The 23,676-nt window shown below is 40.9% G+C and overlaps 1 protein-coding gene across 13 annotated transcripts in view; it reads left to right on the top strand.

Annotated features, from left to right (window-relative positions):
* LTBP1 (latent transforming growth factor beta binding protein 1) overlaps nucleotides 1–23,676 on the top strand; it is a 419,895-nt gene that overhangs the window by 256,700 nt on the left and 139,519 nt on the right. For 6 of the 13 annotated variants that reach the window (XM_027113416.1, XM_027113414.1, XM_027113418.1 and 3 more), the window contains 4 exons: nucleotides 8,632–8,754; nucleotides 17,851–18,018; nucleotides 20,769–20,996; nucleotides 23,194–23,216. In XM_027113416.1, the coding sequence (XP_026969217.1) occupies nucleotides 8,632–8,754; nucleotides 17,851–18,018; nucleotides 20,769–20,996; nucleotides 23,194–23,216 (542 nt within the window). The remainder of the gene's footprint in view (nucleotides 1–8,631; nucleotides 8,755–17,850; nucleotides 18,019–20,768; nucleotides 20,997–23,193; nucleotides 23,217–23,676) is intronic. The other 7 variants (XM_027113421.1, XM_027113417.1, XM_027113426.1 and 4 more) reach the window with 4 other exon arrangements.

Below are 23,676 nucleotides of genomic sequence, written 5' to 3'. Positions count from 1 at the left end.
ACTGAGCCTGTGTGCCACAACTACTGAAGCCTGTGTGCCTAGAGCCCATGCTCCGCAACAAGAGAAGCCACTGCAGTGAGAAGCCCACGCACCGCAACCAAGAGTAGCCCCCGCTCAAAGCAACTAAAGAAAGCCCACGCGCAGCAACGAAGACCCAACGCAGCCAAAAAAAAAAAAAAAAGTATCCAGGGGTGTGTGTACCCAGTGTGAAGCTGCTTCCCGGGGTGGGGGAGTTTAAGAAATACATATGTCCTCTTAGAGAGTGAACTCCTCCTTTGTCTAAATTAAGTGATCCCTGTTAAACAGCCAAATGGTCTGTCTGGCTAGGAAAAGTATTGACCTCAGAGGTGTTTTTTTTTCCTGCTTTCAACTGGAAGTCAAATTGCTGAATTGTGTGATGGCATTTCTGTCCATCAGCAAAAACCAGAATCTCCAAAACACTTCATATTTTCACACAGTATAAAGATCTGCATGTACTGTTCTCACCTGGTACCTAACTCCTTTTGGTTACTGGACATGCCTCATTTCCTGTATAAACTTGTGTTACTAAAAAGGCAGTAAATTAGTACTCACTTTGTTAAACATACATACTTTCCTGTAGGAGCATAGATACATAAAAGTGTGTTTATTTCCCACAGGGTACTTTGGCTAGTCATGATATATGTTATGCAGTAAATGTCATACTTTATTTATTCCTTGGCATTTTCAACTCTGGCAACTTGCAGATTGTTTTGCAGTCAGGATATTTAAGCTAGGAGCAACCTTGGGGGTTATCTGCGTTGCAAGAGAGGAAAGTGAGATCAAGAGAAAACAAATGACTTGCTTTAGGTGACATAATTTAGGATCCTAGTTACCAAACTCGGTCTTAATGAGAGATTTCTCCCATTAGATTTCCCCATTCTCCCTTAACCCTTTTAAAAAATAAGAGCTTGGACAAAGTTATCTCTATAAAACTGTGAATAACTGTTGTGTTGCTCACCTTCCAAAATTGTTACAAAGTTCCAGTGAGAGAAGGTGTGCTGTACAAATACAAAGGAGGGTGATGAGGGTCCTTGCCTCATAGTACTAGATTGTTGTTATCATCCTCTGGTGCTGAAATGCTAAGGCTGTGTTACATTAGGCCATGTAAAGAGTCTCTTGCTGGGCTTCCCTGGTGGCGCAGTGGTTGGGAGTCCGCCTGCCGATGCAGGGGACACGGGTTCATGCCCCGGTCCGGGAAGATCCCACATGCTGCAGAGCGGCTGGGCCCGTGAGCCGTGGCCGTTGAGCCTGCGCGTCCAGAGCCTGTGCTCCGCAACGGGAGAGGCCACAACAGTGAGAGGCCCGCGTATCACACACACACACACACACAAGTCTCTTGTTATGCATATGTCCCAACTACTCTGTATTTTTATACCATCTGGGTAATAGATGCCCCAGCCTTCTGTTTCTTTTGTGTTAGGTTGAACCATGTGACACTGCCAATATTCAACCATTTTAAATTTATAAGAAGACCAGTTTGGTATTATTGAACTTGATAAATGGCCAGAGGTTCACGGTCGGCTGTACTGGGCAGAGACACTCTATGAATGTTCTTAGTGAATGGAGAAGTATGTAAATCTTCACATGAGCCGTAGCCTCCCTGTCCCTCCACCGTAGATTTTGCCTACTCTAAAGGTACACACTGGTATGTATGAGTGTCTCCCTTCCCTTTTGCTTCGGCAAACTTCTAGACTCCCCAGCCCAGCAGCTCAGATGGAGATCCGGGGGCGGGGCGGGGTGGGGGTGGTGGTGGTGACTGGTTCTGAGTCAGCTCCTTCTGCCATTCATCTTGACCTTGTTCTTGAACTCAGTAAGCTGTGTTCTATGCAAGTGGTTACACCATTCTTTCAAAGGATAGAATTCCACAATTATCCAGAGAAATTTGGTGGTCTGCAGAGGGAAAACAATGAACAAATTCGTTTGTTTACCATTGGTTTGTTTTTTTAAACTAAGTACTACAATACTTCAGTTTAATCAGAACACATTAAAGGAGATTGGCTGATCCTGTAAAATACGAGACTCCTGAAACAATTATTTTTGTCAAATATAAGTAATTTATAAAAAATTATAATCAAGTTAGAAGTTTTATTTAATTTTAAATAAGAAAATAGCCTGAGGAATTGAAGCCTAAATAGAACTATAATTCATAATTAGCCGATCATGTTTCGTATAATTGTTAAACTTTGGCCCGATAACGCCTCCTCTCAGCGTAATCCTTAAACTTCTCACATCCAGAGAGCACACTTTCGGTCAACCCGTGTTTTGCCCTTAATGCATGTGTGAATCTTTAATTTCCTTCAGTTTATTTATAAAGGTCTTAAAGAGCCTGACTACCTCAGAAAGTCATTTAGATAATTGCTCATGTTTCATATTAATTTCTGGGGTTCTAAATTTAACAACACGGGGCATAAGTTTTTTGCCTTTTTCTTTAAACACAAAAGATATAAACTATCTAGCCACACCACAATCCTCTCAGGAACGAAGCGGGATGGAAGAATGAAGTGGCAAAAAATAAGAGAATTCCTATCCAATTTTTAGATTTCAGATTTGGCATATTAGGAATGAACAATTTATGAATGGAATGCTTTTTAAAGTTTTATTTGTGAGTGAGTTGTTGAAACCTGGAATATGATTTTTCACAGAAATAATGTCAGTGATTTTCAAATTTTCTTTACAAATGCCATCTTAGAAGTTCAGTTTTTGAAGCAGACGTAAAGGAACTGCCTTGCTTAAAAGAGGTGTGTAGGGTGCCCAGTCTCCAGGGACAGGTCCGCAGGTCACAGTTAAGTCTGATGAATTACCTTAGAGCCCCGGTCAGACATGGTGATGCTAGGATTCTAGTCTTGCAGATCACAAACCACACACAGCCCCGAGCTCAGCAATATGGGGAACCTAGTCTGTTTTGCTTCTTGCTCGGGCCAAAGCACAGTCTCAGAGACAGCAGGAGACCATCCAGATGTAGACAGTATAGAGGCTGAGTTGAGTGAATGCAGCCCTTCAAGTCCCCTCATGGAGCAAGCACTCACCTCCACTCCATCATTCCTCAGACAACTTTACTTCAAGATGGTCCCTTCTGTACTTATAAACTCATATTTTCATCCCCTGTGTGTGAGTTTTTCAGTGAGGGCATTATTGACAATTTTCTTTGTCAAGGGGGACTAACCGCACTTTGTTCAGTTCCCTAGTGTCCACCCAGTGAGTGTTCCCCAGTCCTTGGAACAACCCAAAGTGTCCCATTGCTAAGCATAGCCCACTTTGAGAATCAGCTAAGAGGGAAGCAATCTTATTGACCTACAACATCCCTATAGGTATTTACGTTGTAGGAGAGATTGCTTTTAGATCTAAATGGCTACTAAATATACGAAAAGGAAATGCAGGTCTAAACCACAATGAGATAATACTACACTCCCGCTCAATGACTAAAATGAAAAAGACCGACAGTAATTTGATGAGGACGTGGAGCAGTTGGTACTGGAAATTGACACATAACCACTTAGGACAACTGTTTGACAATGTTTATTGAAGTAAACATGAGCCTTATTTAGTGACCCAGAAATTTTACTCCTAGATATATACCCAAGAGACATGAGTGCCTAGGCCTACCAAAAGAGATATATATAAGAATGTTCACAGGGCTTCCCTGGTGGCGCAGTGGTTGAGAGTCCGCCTGCCGATGCAGGGGACACGGGTTTGTGCCCCGGTCCGGGAAGATCCCACATGCTGCGGAGCGGCTGGGCCCGTGAGCCATGGCTGCTGAACCTGTGCGTCCGGAGCCTGTGCTCCGCAGCAGGAGAGGCTACAGCAGTGAGAGGCCCGCGTACTGCAAAAAAAAAAAAAGAATTTTCACAGGTGCATGGTTGGAAATAACCCCCCAAATGTCTCTCAGCAGTAGAACAGATAAATTAACTTTGTACTCACACAATAAAATGTAACAGAGCAGTGAAAGATGAACTGTATGCAAAAACATTGATGAATCTCTTAGGCATAATAAAATCAGACAAAAGAATATATACAATATGATTCCCTTTATATGAAGTTTAAGAACAGCTAAGACTAATCAACCATGATGGGAATCAGGATAGTAGTTACCTGTGGGGGCAAAGAGGTTGACTGGGAAGGGACATGAAGTGCCTGCTGAGGCACTGGGAATGTTCTAAGTCATGATCTGGGTGGTGGTTATACAGTATGTGCGTACACACGTGTACACACTTATCTACTTGTATGTATACATGTATGTATATGCAAAAACCTCATATAGTTGTACACTTAAGATGGATATACTTAGCTGGATGTAACTTTAAAAAGAAAAAATCTTGGAAATTTAATCTCTAATTTATAGTATTTTCTAGAATATGATAAAAATAAATTGAGGTGGTTGAGGGAAATGGGAGTTTTTCTGGAAGCTGTGAGAGTGTGTCCATGCTTCTGGGTTTCTGGAGCCAAAATTAGGGGAAGTGGTATTGCTAGGGGCACAAGCTGATTAGAATACAGATGGTAGGAAAAGGGAAGGGAAAATTTTATATGATTCCTCTTCTTCACTCTACTTCTTCCTGTCTTTAGCCATAGTGTTTTTGTTTAAGGCTTAATTTCTGTCCTCCATTCCCATGGCATCATGGTCGAAGTGGTGGGCAATGTTGAGAGTCAAAGAGGGGACATTGGAAGAGAGCATAAGGTAGTGGTTGTGTACCAGGTATCTATGCTTTGTGGGGGACAAACACCACCTTAACCTGCAGGGAGGTTAGCCAGCAGGGAGACTGGATGGTACTGTCATAGAAACTTCCAGATAAGGGAAAATTCTGGGTCCCAAGAGGTAAACATGGAAGGTGTAATGGTGCAGTCAGTGAACAGGAGTAAAAGCCCCTCAGAGAAAGAGGAAGGCTGATGATCACACCCTAGTGGGAGCATGAGGGGAAACAGTGGTCCAGCCTTTTTGACCACAACTGGCTGGTTACCCAAATTTGAGGTTTAAGTGGGGACATACAACCGGGGATTCGCTTGTACCATGTAAGCCCCAACTGGACTTGGCACTCTTCCTGGTCCTTCATGGTGGTTCTCTTAAAGAGAATGAGTTATAGGGGGATATTTTCAATCACATGCTGTGCATAAATGTGCGTTATAATACAACACACACTCTGATCAAGAGTAAGATGGCGGGGCTTCCCTGGTGGCGCAGTGGTTGAGAATCTGCCTGCTAATGCAGGGGACACGGGTTCGAGCCCTGGTCTGGGAGGATCCCACATGCCGCAGAGCAACTAGGCCCGTGAGCCACAACTACTGAGCCTGCGCATCTGGAGCCTGTGCTCTGCAACAAGAGAGGCCGCGATAGTGAGAGGCCCGCGCACCGCAATGAAGAGTGGCCCCCGCTTGCCATAACTAGAGAAAGCCCTCGCACAGAAACGAAGACTCAACACAGCAAAAATTAATTAATTAATTAATAAACTCCTACCCCCAACATAAAAAAATAGTAAGATGGGCAGGTGCTGGACCATATGCTGGTCCAGGTGTCATCTAGCTATACCAGTTTCCAGCTGCATGCAAGCTGGAATGCTGTAGAATTTACACAGCAAACATGGGTTGTCATTTGAATGTCGTTGAAAATGTCATCTTGTCATGTGTTGGGTAAGATATGTCCATGTAGATATCTTTGGCTACGTAGAATATGAAATATAAGCAAATAGTGATTTATTGCAGGCTGCATTTGCCTTTTTATGTGACGATTCTGCTAGTAATGTTTTGCTACCATGGCGTTCAGTTTAATGTAGAAAATTAACATTTTAGGAACCTTAATAGAAGTTTTATTAGAATTAATGATTGAAAGAAGTAAATATAATTTCAAATGGAAACACTAAAAGCCAAGTCTGTTAACTGTTAAGCTTCATAAGACACCCTGAATAAAATAGATGACTACTAATTCTTTTTTACTTTTAACTTGTCACATTCTGTTTATTTTTAATTACCTTTGCAAATGACTCTATAATCTTTTTTTAAAAATTGCCACATTTTCGTCTCTCCTCTTCCAAATCATTTTGATTTCCCCTTGGGCCACTGTCTTAGTCCATTTGGGCTGCTATAACAAAATACCACCAACTGGGTAGCTTAAAAACAGCAGGTATTTATTGCTCACAGTTCTGGAAGCGGGTAAGTCCCAGATCAAGGCACCAGCATGGTCACCTTCTGGTGAGGGCCCTCTTCCAGTTACACATGTCTCCGTTGTTTCCTCAGATGATGGAAGGGACTAGGGATCTCTCTGGAGCCCCTTTTATAAGGCACTAATCCCATTCAGGAGGGTTCTTCCCTCATGACTGAAACACCCTGCAAGGGCCTCACCTACTAATACCGTCACCTTTGGGGAGGGTTAGGATTTCAACATATGAATCTGGCGGTGGGGTGGGGGGCCCAAAACGTTGAGACCATAGCAATCACCACATGCAGATGACCTTGAGGCTCTGTTTCCGGCGATGCTTTTCTTTCACTTTATTCCTGAATCTGCTGCTATGGCTGGATATTTATACAATACTTGAGTATCCCAGCATGACCTTCAGTGTAAAACTTACCTCTTTTTTTTTTTTTAACATCTTTATTGGAGTATAATTGCTTTACAATGGTGTGTTAGTTTCTGCTTTATAACAAAGTGAATCAGCTATACATATACATACATCCCCATATCTCCTCCCTCTTGCATCTCCCTCCCACCCTCCCTATCCCACCCCTCCAGGTGGTCACAAAGCACCGAGATGATCTCCCTGTGCTATGTGGCTGCTTCCCAATAGCTATCTGTTTTACATTTGGTAGTGTATATATGTCCATGCCACTCTCTCGCTTCATCTCAGCTTACCCTTCCCCTCCCTGTGTCCTCAAGTCCATTCTCTACGTCTGCATCTTTATTCCTGTCCTGCCCCTAGGTTCTTCAGAACCATTTTTCTTTTTTTGTTAGATTCCATATATATGTGTTAGTGTACGGTATTTGTTTTTCTCTTTCTGACTTACTTCACTCTGTATGACAGTCTCTAGGTCCATCCACTCACTACAAATAACTCAATTTCATTTCTTTTTATGGCTGAGTAATATTCCACTGTATATATGTACCACATCTTCTTTATCCATTCATTTGTCGATGGACACTTAGGTTGCTTCCATGTCCTGGCTATTGTAAATAGTGCTGCAATGAACATTGTGGTACATGACTCTTTTTGAATTATAGTTTTCTCAGGGTATATGCCCAGTAGTGGGATTGCTGGGTCGTATGGTAGTTCTATTTTTAGTTTCTTAAGGAGCCTCCATACTGTTCTCCATAGTGGCTGTATCAATTTACATTCCCAGCCACAGTGCAAGAGGGTTCCTTTTTCTCCAGCATTTATTGTTTGTAGATTTTTTGATGATGGCCATTCTGACTGGTGTGAGGTGATACCTCACTGTAGTTTTGATTTGCATTTCTCTAGTGATTAGTGATGTTGAGCATTCTTTCATGTGGAAAGCTTATCTCTTCATCTGCCTTTTTCCTTCACAGAACTTTCTACAAAACCAATAGTGTCTTTGCTCAGATTAGAAGCCTCAAGGGCATCTTTTACCCTCTTCTTCTCTAGTGCCGTGTTGGCCAAACACCAAACACCATGCACTGTCAGTTGCCCTTCAAAAACAAACAAACAAAAAACAAAACTTCATTCCTTCTCTTCCTGATAATTCTCACTAACCTGGCTTGTCACCAGTCTCATACTTGCTTATTCCTTCAGTGATCAAACTTTTAATCTCATCTCACCAAGACATGTGCTGGCCAGATGTGTTTCCCTAGAGCCCGCCCTTGATTATATCTTCCTCCTGCTCACAGACCTTTCATATATTTCCCTGTTTTCAATAAAATTGCATCCAAACCTAGCCTGGCTTTAACCAGCTCTTTTTCCGACTATTCACCTTCCTGAAACTTCTTTTCCAGCCAACAGTTTGACTCATGATTTCCTGATCCCTTTCCTTCTGCAGTCTCTGTCACTCATGCTCTGATGTCCACCCATGTAGATCGTTCACCCCTTCCTGCCCATCCATCTGGCTTCTCCCCAAATTCAACACCTGATGAAGTCTTACCTCCTTCTCCATGCTGCAGTCTCCCTTACCTCCACCTTCCTTTAGTAGCTCTTATTTGTCTATACAGGCAATTTCATAATTTAATTTCTTCAGGTTTATGACCTTTCTTCTGATGGTGATAACGATTTTCACTTCTTTAGTTTTTACATAGTTATAGGCACAACTAGACTGTAAGTGTCTCCAGGGCAAGAGTCTTCGCCTTGCCTGTATGCCCTATAATACTTAAAAAACACTAACACTAAAATATAAGCTCTGTGGAGGCTGGCATCTTTGGCCAGTTTTGTTCACTGGTAAGTCTCTAGTATCTAGCATAGAACCAGGTACACAGTAGGTGCATAGTAAATATTTGCTAAATTGTAGATGTTCAGTAAATGTTTGATTTGATTAAACTGCTGCTGCACTAAAAGTCGCTCGCATCTCTTACTTACTATAACCGAGAGGTATTATAGTGATAAAGACAGGGAATGCAATTTACAGCCAGAATCTGTTCCATAGAACTTGACTTCTCTTTCTAAAAGAATTGTTTTCCTGCAGATATTAATGAATGCCAACTACAGGGTGTGTGCCCTAATGGTGAGTGTTTGAATACCATGGGCAGCTATAGATGTACCTGCAAAATAGGATTTGGGCCAGATCCTACCTTTTCAAGTTGTGTTCGTAAGTAATGATCACTTTTTATTACTATTTTGCATGTTTTTTTGAGGGGGGGGTGGGGGGAAGGGGGAAGTATCCAAAAGAAGGTAAATACTCAGCGGTCAACTGAATATTGTGAATATGCAGGGAAATGTCATTAAAACGACAGGAGGGAGGAGGCGACCTGATATACTACAATAAATCTGTTTATTTAAAAAATGCATTTTTATTGTGTTCAGAAAAAATGACAGCTTAAACTTAAGGTAGAGAACAAGCACACAGAGGAATTATGCAAAGAAACAGTTAATTAAAATTAGCATACCTAAGACATGAAAACAGATTCTTCCTTCATGAGTATTTTAAGCATTGTTTAGGTGGAGTGAAACTTTGTCCCAGCTTCTGTCTTTAATTAGTCCAAATTCTGAGTCACTTCTGTCTGATTTAATGAGGCTTCACTATACTTTCTTGGTTGGAAGAGTCTGGGAAATAGTTAGCAAGGCTCTGTTTCAGATTTTTTTATTCAATTCTAATTTCAAATATTCTATTCTGTTGTCCTCAAAAACCACTGATATGTGTCCCTGAAGTTAAACTATTTTGCCTTACAAATCTGTCTCTATGATTTTTTTTTAACTTGTTAAGGATAAAAATCATCCATCAAACCTTATGTGCTAATATTGGTACAGAAAATGTAGTTTCTCCAAAAAGACACTCTTGCCACAAAACCTAATCCAGTGTAATCAATACAGATCACCTGACAATTAGATGTATGCATTTTAGACGTAAAGGGCTCAGACACAGAATTTTTTAAGACTACCTTATTTTTAAGGTACTTGTGCCCATTATTACAAAGTAGGTAAATGCAACAGATTTTTCAAAGTCACATACAATTAAAGGTTAAACATTTTAAACTAATGTATGGCAGAAAACTGTCAAGATGTTAAGAGCAATCCTGCATTAATTTTTGTCTTGCTAGGTTTTTGTTTTTATTTACCTGTTTTTATAATGTGGCATTGGTATATGTTAAGTTGTATCTTTCTGGTCCCCAGTTTTAAATTTGTCATATCATCAAGACATATTTTTCATGAAGGTACCATCGTTTGCTTTTAACTGTGCATCTCTAACTCTGTGCCCTAAGCTGATGGATAGACATGGTGAAATAAAGACAACTGTAATAAAATAAAAATGGCAATCTCATTCATTACTTTTAGAGGAGTTTGTTGAGTGTTTTGGAACGTTGTTACTAATTACTACTATTTTCCTTTGAAACCTGTCAAATACAGATTAGGAAATTTTGCACATAAGTTCTTCTGTGTTCTTTCACAGACAGTTCTGATCATAAAGCAGGCAGGCACCTAATTATAGGGCTTTTTTGGGCAGGTGATAAAATTAGACTGTAAAATTATGCTTGCATACAAGGTACACTTGAAAACTGATGCAAGGATTTGGAAATTTCAGGCCAAAAATGACATCATTGACAATATCCAGATAATTTAGGGATAACTTCTGGCTGATTGGAATTACATGAGTAGAGTATTGTAAATACAGTTGTATAATTTAAGCATAAAACATTTTTAGAGTTTGAATATAGAATTTGTTGTGAATATTTGTTTTTCCTTAAATAATTTGCCTTGTAGTCTGGTTAAAATGACTACATTGAATGTTGTAGATTAGGTACGCTTAGAGAACTGGTCGCAAAGTGTTTTATTTGACTAGATCTGATGTCTAGAGCTAAGGACAGACATCCAGGTTTTAGTAAGATTGTAGAAACCTGCCAATGAGATTTTTGAAACACACTTTCCTTAGCATTTATTTTCCCTGTCATTGCCCAGATAATACTGAACTTATTAAACAACCATCCATTCGTATTTGAAAAATAAATAATTTAATTTTATGGTTCAGCTACAACAGCTGAAACGATAAGTATTAGGAGACGTTTGTTGCTAGTTAAATTTCCCGTTTAGAGTTTGAAGTTAAACCCTGGGCTCTTTACCAGCATTGAGTGGGCAGATTTATTTCTCTTTCCTCTGAATTTACCACATGTAATATCATAGAGAGATGTAAAGTCTTTCAGGATTTGCGACTTGGTTCAATCCACTCTGATTTGTGGGTGGACCATATTTTGGAGAAGTTGATAGGGAAGTCTGAAGAGAAGTAACGTCTTGAGAAAGAATGAGGGGAGAAGGTGATACTTACAAAGTAGGGGGGAAAAGCACTGGCAAGTTGGTGGTACCCTTGATAGTCATGCGGGAAGTAGTAGAAGGAGACCGGGAGTCACACATGTGCACACACGCATGCACAGACACGCACACAGACACACAAAGGCACTGAGCAAAGCTATCATTTGGAGTAAATGCTCTTGCAAGATATAAGAACAGCCTTGGCTAGACCGTGGAAGCAGATGGAGGAGATTGACCACGTTTGCTCAGGCAGCATGAATTTAGGGCATATCCAGGCCATAAAAGGTGTGGCTGACTCTGTGAACTCCAAGAAATGCACTTGGCAGTGGCCAAGGAGCAGTAGGAAGCTCTCCCTGTTCTTGAATACGCTGAGGTGAACACCCTCAGAATTCCTTGACTGCAGCCAAAGGTTGCAACCGCTTCACTTTCTCTCCTTGCCCGCGCCCTGTCCTTGACTTAGCCAAGCTGAAAGAAGAAAGTAGGAGAGTTCTGGCGTTTGCTGTCTCCGACCTCTGTGTCTGTGGATCAGGGCGTTGCTGCGGTAGCGTTCTCCAGACCTGCTCCTACCTCTCTGTGGGGAATGATGAAACTCCAGGCTTTCTCAGAGCCAATCCAAGAAAAGTATAATAACCTGCGCAGTCGGAGTAGGAAAGCTTTCTGACTTTTTAAGCTGCAATTAATTTTCTTCAGAAATTCAAGAGCTCCAAGATGAATGCTGGGGAGGGTGTGTCCACAGGTTCAAAGGGCCCAGGTAAAAGAATTTTGAGGGGCTTCCCTGGTGGCGCAGTGGTTGAGAGTCCGCCTGCCGATGCAGGGGACATGGGTTCGTGCCCAGGTCTGGGAAGATCCCACATGCCGCGGAGCGGCTGGGCCCGTGAGCCGTGGCCGCTGAGCTTGCATGTCCAGAGCCTGTGCTCCGCAACGGGAGAGGCCACAACAGTGAGAGGCCCGCGTACCGCAAAAAAAAAAAAAAAAGAATTTTGAGCCTGCACATTTGCTGTTTCATAATATTCTTGACCAATGGACTTGGTGCTTACTGACAGAAAGAGAGGGTTAGAGAGAAGATGTGCTTCTGCTCTAACTCTGGAAATCATGAGATGCCGAACTCATCCCTTCGAAAAGCCAGTCATATTCATGAACATCATTTCTTTTTAGTTTCTGCAGCTTCCTTATGAGATACAAATTATTTTACACAATAGGAAGCTGAAGCTAGGAGAGTTTAAGTAACTTTTCAAGATCATATAGCTTGTAAATGACATTTGAGGTTTAAAATTGGGTTTTGTGCCTCTAACTTTAGGGTTCTAGATCAGGGATTGGCAAATTATAGCCCGTGGGCAAAATCTGTCCCACCGTCTGTTTTTGTAAATAGTTTTATTGGAACACAGCCATGTCCATTCATTTATATACTGTCTAAGGCCGCTTTCATGCTGCCGTGGCAGAGCTGAGAAGTTGAAACAGAGACCAAATGGACCACAAAGCCTAAAATATTTATCTTGCCTTTCACAGAGAAAATTTGCTGACTTTTGGGCTAGATCAATGCTGTCCAATAGAACTTTCCGTGTTGATAGACAGTGCAGATACAGAACGTTTCTGATGTGATAGACTAGTCACAAGTGGCTGGTGTGACTAAGGAATTGAATTTAAATTGTATCTCATTTAAATTTTATCAAAGTAGTAGTATGTGGCTAGGGTCTAACAAATTGGATCTCATAGTTCTAGATCTTTTTTTTTTTTTTTAATAAAGCTGATTGGGTAAATGACTGCTAGATCTCTAGCAGAGAGAGAAAAATGGGCTTTCCTTCCTGACTTGGTGGTTTTGTCCATGGTGACGTTGTTCTCCCCAGAAATGAGGCTGGGAGCCTCTGTGTCGCCTCTGACTCTGTCATCTCCTTTGGTCTCCAAGAAAGTCATTAGATCTTCATAATCTATTTTCTACCTTTTCCTTTCTTCCCACCTCCTCTGTGGTTGTCTCAGCTTAGGCTCGTAGTTTTCCTCACTTAGTGGTCTCACAGCATCATGGCCTTGAGGTTGTACAGACAGATCTGTGCCAACTGTTTGCTCCCACGTAAAAGCAGTAACAACCAAAGCCATGACAGTAATGTAGTAATCTTTACTGTGTACTTACTAAGTGCCAGGCACTGTGATGAGTACTTTATATAGATTATCAAATATAATACTTACCAGATTTCTATGAGGCTTGTAGTATTGTTCTTCCTATTTTAGAAATGAAGAAGTTGAGGCACAGAGAGTTTAAGGATCTTTCCAAAAGTCCCACAGCCTATAAGCGGTAGAGCCCAAATTTGAAACTCAATTTGTCTCACTCCACAAGCTGAGCCTTTAATCAGGAAGAGGAAACTGGTCTAAATTGACAGGAGCAAGTCATCTATTTAAGCGGAGCCACTATTTAGTCTCACTGTAAAATGCTGGTCTGACTCTGCAGTGGCCTCAGAATCATTGTTTTTTTAAAATTTTGGTTCTCGCAGAATTATTTTTAATAACCTGTTTCCTGAAAAGGGTGCCTATGGGCTCTTACTTCCCTAGGAAAGTCATCTCTCAGACTCCTTCTAACAGTGTTACTTGCTCCCCACACCTGCATCCCAGCACTCATCCCATTGGGACTTTAAGCTTTAATGGCATGAAACTCTAATGTGGAATTTCACCCAAGAAGTGAATAAGGATATTGGAGGTGTTTGGGGGAGGGGGGGAATGAAAACAAATTAGTAGGAGAGGCTAGCTTATATGCTGTCTCCTCAAGTCTTCTCTTATTTTTCAACTTGTTCCAAGTACCAGGTTAATTTATATCTGCTTAATAATATTTACATTTATGTTTGAATTGATAAGAGCAGCATGGCTTTGAAAGTTTAATCAGAGTTGGTTGTACGACCCTATAATTAAGTATAAGTTGGTTAATACATTATTGGGGAGCCCAAATGTGAGAACCATAGCATCTTCCCTTCTCATGGTGGTTTGTTATGTAATCACCATCAGCATTGGATATATACGGTGGAGATTCAATACTGTACTTGGGTATAGAGCTATATGTTTATTTCTTTGGAAGATTTTTCCCATGTCTGTCACCAGGAGCAAAAGATTTGTTTTCTTGACTGACTGATGTGGCATTTCTAGTAGGGTTTACGCTTCTGAAATGTTTTTCGCTCTATATAGAGTACCTGAATCTGTGCACCTGAATCTTAGCAACACATTCTACAAAAAATACAATCTGCAAAACCCATATTTCAGGGTACCTACATATATGAACCTGCCAGCACGCTTTGTAATTCCTCCTCATTGCTCTGTCCCATTCCCATTTCCACCAATTCTTTAGCAATCTTTGGGCAATATTGACTTTTTTTTTTAGTATAGTGTAAATCCTTATGATGCAATAGACTATATAATCACGTTTATTATATTTTAAATAATAAATGTAGTATACTAATGCATTAGCCTTTACAACCAGCCTTTCAGTCTGTGGTTAAAGATACTCAGACAGTAGAAACACCAATCATACATCATTCTAGGTAGCATATTGTTCCTGGGTTTATGTATCATGTTGAATGTGAAAATGCTAGAGGTGTTTAATGAAATAAGTGAATTGCCATATAAGTCATTTGAAATGATAAAAGAATAACAGGTGACTTAGGCATTAGAATAGAGGCCATTTTAAAGGGCACATCCTGTTAGAAATCTGAGCGAGGCATAAATTAACACTTTTTGATCCACATAATTATAGAGCAAAGAAAATTTGAATCATAGGAGCATTAGTATAATTTAGGTATGTAAGCCAGACCGTCCCAATGGCTTTCTCCTGGGATTTCTTCCATCTTTGAAGGAGCAGATTTTTTTTATTAGTTAATGGCTTATTATTATGTGCACTTGGGGTGAAGCACAATGTTTAGTTACAACATGGTCTGATGTTCCCTGACACACCAACAGCTGAGTTTTGATGATTCTGTAAGCCAGTGATTCTTATTCCCTTAAAGACCCCCACTTGAAGTGCGTTGGAAGCTGTCGTGGAAAAAAAAAAAAAAAAACGCCAGTATCCTAGCACTTAGGGAGAATCTCTGGGTTAGGAAATGATGCAAGGACAAAAACCTATAAAACAGAGACCTTTCAGGAGAAGATGTTTAGGAGGATTTAGCTTCCTTGACTTCTGTCATTATTCTCCACATGAGAAAATGCCTAACATTTTGCTTTTTCTGTGTGTGTGTGCGCCATGCATGGAGCCTCAACCAGAGACCTGCTTTAATGAAGAAGCAATCTCTTATAATTCACTTACACACAAATACACATACTAATCCCTTAAAAACTGAATTGCTGATTTGGAGTTTGGGGTTAATCTGGGCGGTAGGCCTGATATGTTACTTTAAAGTAGAGTCCTTGGATAGAGGAGCAGAGTAAGTGTAACAGGGATGGTGCCTAAGGTAGTATCACTACCCTGGATATGAGGGCGAGGTGGATACCAGGGAGCGAGTGTGGACAAGTCAGCGCAAGGGGCCAGTGTCACCGTCTGCCAATGTCCAGGGTTTGGGGAAACTCTGCTCTGCTTTAAATGGCCCTTGTTCTTGGGATCTAGAACTAACCTTAATGCGATTAGTGTTATAATTAATCCCTACCACGTGTAAAATAGGCTCTTGTGAGTTGACCTGACGTTGTTTCTATGGAAATATGTGTTGTGAATTCCAAACACTTTGGTTGGAGAAGAAATTTTGGAGCAAAATCCTTGGTGAGCTGATTATCCTAGAACTATGTATATGTTCTTAAGATTATACAACTTATATAGAGAGACAGACACACACCCATATGCTATATAATTGATGGTCAGTCATTCCAGAAACGTATCCTTTTGGAGGTAATAACCATACTCATAAATTTTCTTTTACTTTTCTTCTGTGACCTTTAATCTTTCATAGCTGACTTGCACAGACTCCAGAAAGTGAGTAGGAGAAGGGGGAGGAAAAGACTCAAACTTCTCCCTTTTACCACATTTTTAGTAGTCTTGGGCAAACCTGGCCTTATTGGAGGAACTAAGTGTTGAAGCCTTAGGAAGGCCTCCTCTGCTCCCCTCAATCCTCTGCTCCACCCTCCAACTCACCCATATCCTTTTTTCGACTGTTTTCACTTTGTTGAAATTCTACCACTACAGCAGTGATCAAGTCGTGTACAGATGCCCCTGAGAGGATGGAGGTACCTGCCTTTATTAATAAGGCAGGCTGACGTGTATTTTGTGTCTACTCTGAAGCAGACGTTTAGCATATGATATTTTGAGTCCATACGTTGAGCTCGTCACCTATAAGTGAGGGAGTTACTGAGGCTCAGCCCGTGTATGAGTTAGCATTCTCTCCAGGGAAATGGAGCCAATAGCGTGGGTGGATGAGAAGGGATTTTTAGGGAATTGGCTCACATGAATGTGGAGGTTGGCAAGCCCCAATCTGCAGGGTAGGCTGGCAGCCTGGAGGTCCTGGGAACAGCTAATGTTGCAGCCAGAGTCTGAAGGCTGTCTGCTGGCAAAATTCCTTCTTCCTCTGGGGAGATGAGTCTCTTTTTCTCCTAAGGCCTTCAACTGCTTGGATAAGGCGCACCCACATCCTGGAGAGTCATCTGCTTGACTCAAAATCTACTAATTTAAATGTTAATCTCATGTGAAAAATACCTTCACATCAACATTCAGACCTGTCTTTGACCAGCTATCTAGGTTCTGTGGCCCAGTCAAGTTGACACGTAAACCATTGCAGCCAGTCAAAGTGACTTCCCTAGGTTATATTGCTGGCAAGTGGTGGACACACTATGTGAGCCCAGGTCTGTCTGGATCTAAAAACCCTTGCTCTCTTCACTGTGCTGTAGTGCTTTCATTGAATCAGGTTGTTTCTTGTAGCAGAGATGTCAGTCGTTTTGTGAGAATGAAAATTTAGCTCTGAGCGGGAAAGGAAGGTGATTTGGAAATGCCAGGTGCTAGAGGAATTGGGTAATGGAAAGGCAAATTGGGAAAAGCTCATTTGGACAGTGATGCAGTAGAGAAGAGCTTTTGTTGACATGGGGAATGAACAGAGAGGTGACCATCAAGCTTGGTCTGTTCAGCAGTGTGGACTTGGCCTGGAACTGGCTCTGTAGAACATTCTCCATGCACATTTACTCTAGAAAATGATCTTTGTGAAGGCAGGGCCATGTCTTTCTTATTCTCATAATTGCCCTATGTGCCCAGTAGCTGTTAGATTAATGAAGTCTCATCTACTAAGTTTATAGAAGAAGAATCAGAATGAGGACTTAGGTATTGGGTGACTGTGGGCGGATGTGCTTTTGCGATGTTTCCTGAGGGGTTGAGGATGTCATCTGTTCCTTCTCTGGTGTGCTGTCTGGCTAGACCGGGGGCCTTGTGTGGCATTGCCAGTCAGAAGCTGTCCTCTGCCTCCCATCTGCTGGTCGCTAGCCTAGGATGAGACCAGATAGGGCCCTGCAGGCTCTCACGGTCCTCCAAGCAAGAAGAGTGATAGCTGATTTGTAGTATCTACTATGTTCAGTTCCTGATTTTCCATGATACCTGGCTGTTTACCAAATTCTGCCCTAGAACTACCTCTCTTATGGCTAAATACAGGACAACAAATGAGGTAGTGATTGTGATAATTAGGTTTTATAGTTAGGTTTATTTGGGCAGGTTTATTTTGGTTGAAATTATTGGTTCTCACTCACGCACACATAGTTGATTTTCAACACTTACTAAAATGGAAGAAGGGACCAGACAGAGACAGGGACGTTTGATGTCCTGACTCTCAAACTCACTTGGTCAACTGACCCTAAATCAAGAAGGGTAATGCCCTACATCTAGACAGATTTATTCTGAAGTATGATTTCTAATCCAAACTTTTAGGTTCATTTTACTATTATGTGAAATGTCGAACTGGTTTTTGTCGTTTCTTGGGTGACGTCAGGCCTTATCTCTCTGCTTCAGCGGATACCCCTGTGATCTCTGAGGAGAAAGGGCCCTGTTACCGACTTGTCAGTTCCGGAAGGCAGTGTATGCACCCCCTGTCTGTTCATCTCACCAAGCAGCTCTGCTGTTGTAGTGTGGGCAAGGCCTGGGGCCCACACTGTGAGAAATGTCCCCTTCCAGGCACAGGTAAGACATGCCCCGCTGTGTGCTCACATTCATTCCCGGCCACACAAGCACACAGGATGATTTGGGCAGCTTGGGTTATTTGTGGTTTCTGACTTTAAAATTAGTTATTAATAATGCGATGTGTTTTTATCCCTTTTGTAAAAACCATGAACATACGAGGTTGAATCAGTGGGAAAAATTACATGCAAAGAGCTTTTCCCATTTGTGTGTAACATTAGACTTCCTTTTGGATGTTAAGAAAAGCCATTGCGTTTTATCCCTAGCTTCTAGGGCCCTAAGTCTGTTGTTTGAAAGTGTGGAGAGACCAGAAGGCCCTGTTGGACTTGCACTTTCCTGATGATTGCTCACCGCCTGCACAGCGACTAGACCTGGTGCAGGTTAACTCTTTCACTCATGTATTGAACAGGTGCCTCTCAGGTCCTGTTAAGAACATTGTGCTTGATTTCTCCAGTTGGAAATGGAGAAAATTATATTCACTATGAATATCATTGGTTGAATTTATGCTCTGAAGATTAATAACTCAAGGGCAGATCCTGCCAAACTCCCATGAACTTCTGGGTGGGAAGTGATGATTCTTTATCCTTCAGTTGAGTACATAATGGCCTAATGCCCTGAAAGCATAAATTTATCTAAGTGCCCTGCTTTTATACCAGGGAGTCACCAACTTCTCAAGCAGGGTCAAGTAGAGTTAAAGAGAAGAGAAAGAAATATACCTGCAGATACCGGGCATGATATTATCAAAAAAGGAGTGGCCCCAATTTCACTGGCATGGGGTAGGCATAAAAAAAGTCTACTCAGTTTCTTGTTCCATAAGGTGCTTCCCACATAGGGAAGCGTATTAACTCTCACAGGGCCATTTAATGTCTTAGGCCTATAACTTGCACTGTTGCAGACAAGTCTTAAATATAAATTTAACTATCGTGAGCCATGTTTGTTGATGGCTAGGATCAGAAAGAACTGGTAAAGCAGAGACAGTATAATGTTGATGGTAGTTTGGTTTACCGGGTAACTTGACACATCTCCAGAAGGCCCTAGTATCCTCCTGTGGGATCTGATCCTCTCAGTATTAAAAAGTAATGATCAGTTAAATTCATGATCTTGATAATTCATAGACCCACTTTAAGTTCAATTTTGATAGCTTTTGTAACCCTTACATGAAGCATAGATCAAGACGGTAAATGTAACAGCGGAAGACTTTTCCATAAAGTGCAGTAACTAAGTTTGAAAATAATATTAAAGATAAAATTTTGGCACTTAACCAGTTTCTGGATGTATGGTGATTTTCATAAGAGTAATGTTTAGTTCATTCATGCTTCAAATATTTGATAGAAAAACACTTTTGCTAGAAACATCTATTCTTCCAGATGAAAATTGTATTTCATAGTTAAACATAAAAATGAGGTTCTACCATTTAATGTGTGATCCTTAGAAAAACAAATTTTAGCATGTCTTAAGGAGTATTTGGGGGTTTTATTTTTACCAAGAGCTAATTTTAGGTCCAGAACATCAAGAGGAGATCTCTTGTTCAGTGGAGGTGAAAAGTGACTTATTTTACTTTCAGTTTTAAAAGTAGAAATAAAAACGTTGACCATGAGCTCCTTGGTGTCTGCATTTGGTAACTTGCCTCCAGCGCTGACACCAAAGGGCTTAGGTGGATCGTTCCTCCTCGGGCCACACACTGCCTTGCCTCTCTTGTCTTTCCCCTTGACTCATTCCTGGCGATTGTGCGATGGAGGCTAGCAAATCACAGGTCCCCAGTCAACCTTTTTTTTTTTTTTTTTTTTTTTTTAAAGCATACAAAACCACCTTCCTGGCGGGAATAGCAGTTCCAGTGCATAGACTATTTCCTAGCCCTCAGGATAATTCGACCAGTTAGTCATGGTCAGGCTTTTGCTCACTTGTCATCCCTCTCCTTGAAAATACCTACATTCTAACTTGGCGTGTCCTTTTTTCCTTTATTTCTACCCGTCATCTCTTTAGCATGTGTATTTCGCTGGATTCCTTTTCACCATCCTGAGAATCTCTCTTCAAAGCCACTTGCCCTGTTTCAATCCTTCTTAACCAGCCTCCCCATATCAGCTGATAACCTCCATCCTGGCTGAGTCCTTTGGTTTCTTCAACTGGAAACAAATAAGGATGATTTCAGCACCTCATTTCCCTCAATAGTGATTTCTTTTTCTTTTTCAACCTTCTTGCTAGTCATTTAACTTAGATGTTACTGAGTTCCTGGTTAATAACTAGTGAAGTTAGACCAAAGCAAGAGGGAGCAGTCTGAATTTTGCTGATATTACACTCCCCCTGAGATATATATAATATATATAGTATGTTCTGTACCTAAAAATCTAATGTATTACATATATTTTATGTGTGTAATACATGATATGATATAGAATATTAAATAGAAAATATGATATGTATGCTATCTCCTAATTTGTAGCTGACATATGTTAATATATATAAAATATGTGCTCTCTATATGCTATATATGCTATATATATATATATAAAATTCTGATTGGGTAGGATAAGGAATTAACAGATGGAGAAATGTTTAGTAAAAGAAGGGGTTGGGTTTTTTCTGTAAATATGCAAGTTTGACAGAAATTCAAGCATTTTGCATCTGTTTTTGAAGTTTTTAAATGTAACTATATTAGTGATGATTTATTAAGAGATATTCATCATGCTGTTTTCCTCTGTATAAGTTTGCACTTTTAGATTTTTAAAAGGAATATTTTCCCATCCCAAATCTAGCTGCTTTTAAGGAAATCTGTCCTGGTGGAATGGGTTATACGGTATCTGGCGTTCATAGACGCAGGCCAATCCATCACCATGTAGGTAAAGGACCTGTATTTGTCAAGCCAAAGAACACTCAACCTGTTGCTAAAAGTACTCATCCTCCACCTCTCCCAGCCAAGGAAGAGCCAGTGGAGGCCCTGACCTTCTCCCGGGAACAGGGGCCAGGAGCGGCGGAGCCAGAAGGTGAGAGTGGAAATGGATCGCGGACCTAGCCATCTGTCTGTGGGTCTTTGCTTTGGTTTCCCTGCTTATAACCTCTAGAACAGGGGTTTTCAGCCTCGGCACTATTGACAATTTGGGGTGGATAGTTCTTTGATGTGAGGGGCTGCTCTGTGCATTGTAGTATGTTTAGCAACATCCTTGGCCTCTAACCCCTAGAAGCCAGTGGCACCCTCCCCCTCCCGGTTGCTACAACCCAAAAGGTGTCCAAGTATCACTAAGTGTCCCCTGAAGGCAGAATTACCCCTGATTGAGAAGCACTGCTGCAGAGTAGTATGTACCTAGCAGGTGGCAGTATTCCACGGTCCTCTCAGGACATTGCCTTGTGTTTGGGAGCTACTTTTTCTTGGTGTTTATTCCTGGAGAGTGATTCATATTTTTCAGGGAGTAGCCTGAATTCATTTCTGTGTTTGCAGGGCCATTTAATAAATATGTATTTACTTTAAAAAATGGAATCCATAGACTTTAAAAAGTTAAAGCGTCAACTGAGCGTCCATGAAATAGAGTCTCACAGGCAGTCAGGGATAGGGGGAAGCAAAGTGAAGAAAGACAGGATCAATGAAAGAGATCTTGGAGATCACCTAGTGAAGTCTTTTAATTTACATTTTGAGAAACCAAGACTTAGAGCAACTGACTTGCAGATGTCATACAAAGAGTATGTGATATGACCAAAGAGCACATTTTTCCGAGGAAGTGGTTAAGGCCGGCTACTCCAGAGGAAGACTAGAGGCAAGGGACTTTGACTCTCTGGTTCGGAAAGAGGGATTATCTATCTCCGTCTCTCCATAGAAAGCAGCATGTCCAATACTTTGAATATCTTTGTCACCACAAAAGTGCTCACCCCAGATGGGAGGAACAAAAATCTTAGCTTTGTGTGGAATAGGTATTGGCTTTAATAAAGCTCCTGTTGGCCTTTCACACTTGATTCTTTGGTCAGAATTCAGGGTGTCCACTTATGGGTTTTGTGAGGGGAGAAGGTGCCCAGGTTAGTGAGGCGCTGGGAGCTTGGCAAGGAAGAGAGGTCTCTTTTCAGGGCTCTGAACTTGAGGGGCTCTCTTTTCAGGGCTCTGAACTAGAACTTGTGTTCTAGCCTATTTTATTCCCCTCTCTCACTTGCTGCATTTCTCCTTGGTTAGGCAGACGAGGTAGGACCTCACCTAGAATTGACAGTGCTGGCCAGTTTGCTCCTGTGCACTTGGCCAGATGTTTGCACCTTCTCCGCCTTGGCACAAACAGGAGGAAATGGACTGTGGTCCAGATTCTGCCTCAAGAGTTTCTTGGTGGTGGGTTAGACAGGATAGAAAGTTAGTTGACTTTTTCTAACCCCAAGAACATTGCAGTAGTGCTAACAATCTGGGGCCCTGATTGGTTTTACAAGTTAATGCATCTACCTTTTATATTAATGTTTATAGAGACGTTGACCCATGAGAAAAATCCCTGTGCTTATTGATCTAAGGCTTAAGGACTAATTCTACATACTGATTTTTGAAAAGTGTTTCAAAATAGAAAGGCATAATCACTCCCGCCACCACCCTATAATAATGTCGATGATGGTGTAACCTGTGATTTGTTCAATATACAGATGCTAATCTCTCATTGGATCTTGCTGGCTTGTGATTCTTTTCATGATCTTGTTAGCGTATCTTCCTGAAAATGCTCACAGGGCTTCATGAAAGATCACTACGCACTAAGAATGCAGCACCCTTTCTTTGGTCTCTTATTGAAATAGGGTGTTCTCTTTTAACAGTGACATCAGAAAGCATTTCAAACATTATTTATTATGTTAAGGATAAGTATAATGAATATGTTTGTTTTCCAAGGTGTGGGAAGTTCTACAAAATTGAGATTAGGCATGAAACAATGTACCAGGAAGTGTTGCCTCCTTTAACTTTTTTAGTTAGCAAGTGAGTTGGAAAGAACTTCATCACATCTGCTACCTGATCTCCTATAATTGAGGAATGACATAGCAGAGATACTTTTCCCCTGTCAGTCATGTAAAATTCTCCAAAATGGTAGATGACCATAATTCTGCATTTGATTTAGTTTGATTCTTAATCCTGTTGGAGACATACTGAACTTTTGTTGCTTTTTAGAAAATGAAATATTACGTAGTGGACTGTCTTAAATTGTACTAATGTCCTTCTTTCTTTTTTGATTTTAGTGGCAACTGTACCTCCTGAGAAGGTAATTTATTCATTGTTTGCAAGTCATCTTTTGTTACCTTCAAAATGACATTCTTCTAGATTATGTGTGATTTTTTAAGACTTAAATACAGTAACATGTCTATTATGCATTATTTCGTTTAAGGAAATATAGCATTCATTCATTCAGTAAATATTTATTGAGCACCTACTGTATAACTGGCACTACTCTGAATGTTAGGAAAACAGTAGAGAACAAATCAGACAAAACTCCTTGCTCTCAAGGAACTTAAATCTAGGGAGAAAAAAACGATAGGACTGATGGGAATCAGGGGCTGAAATGAAATCCAAGGAGTCAGTTCATGGCCTGGACCATCTATGGAAAGAAAGGTTCTGACATGTTTATGTAATTGTGTATTCTCAGAGTGCATATATATACTGAGTGATGTACTTCTTAGTTCAGCTAATATTTGACGTGCATGTTTGAGTTAAATTGGAGTAGG

Source organism: Aethalodelphis obliquidens, unplaced genomic scaffold (assembly GCF_003676395.1).
Source record: "Aethalodelphis obliquidens isolate GAN/ISIS:26980383/991018 unplaced genomic scaffold, ASM367639v1 scaffold12, whole genome shotgun sequence".
NCBI lineage: Eukaryota > Metazoa > Chordata > Mammalia > Artiodactyla > Delphinidae > Aethalodelphis > Aethalodelphis obliquidens.
Note: the sequence above shows the minus strand (reverse complement) of the source record. Positions and strands in the feature narration are given on the sequence as shown.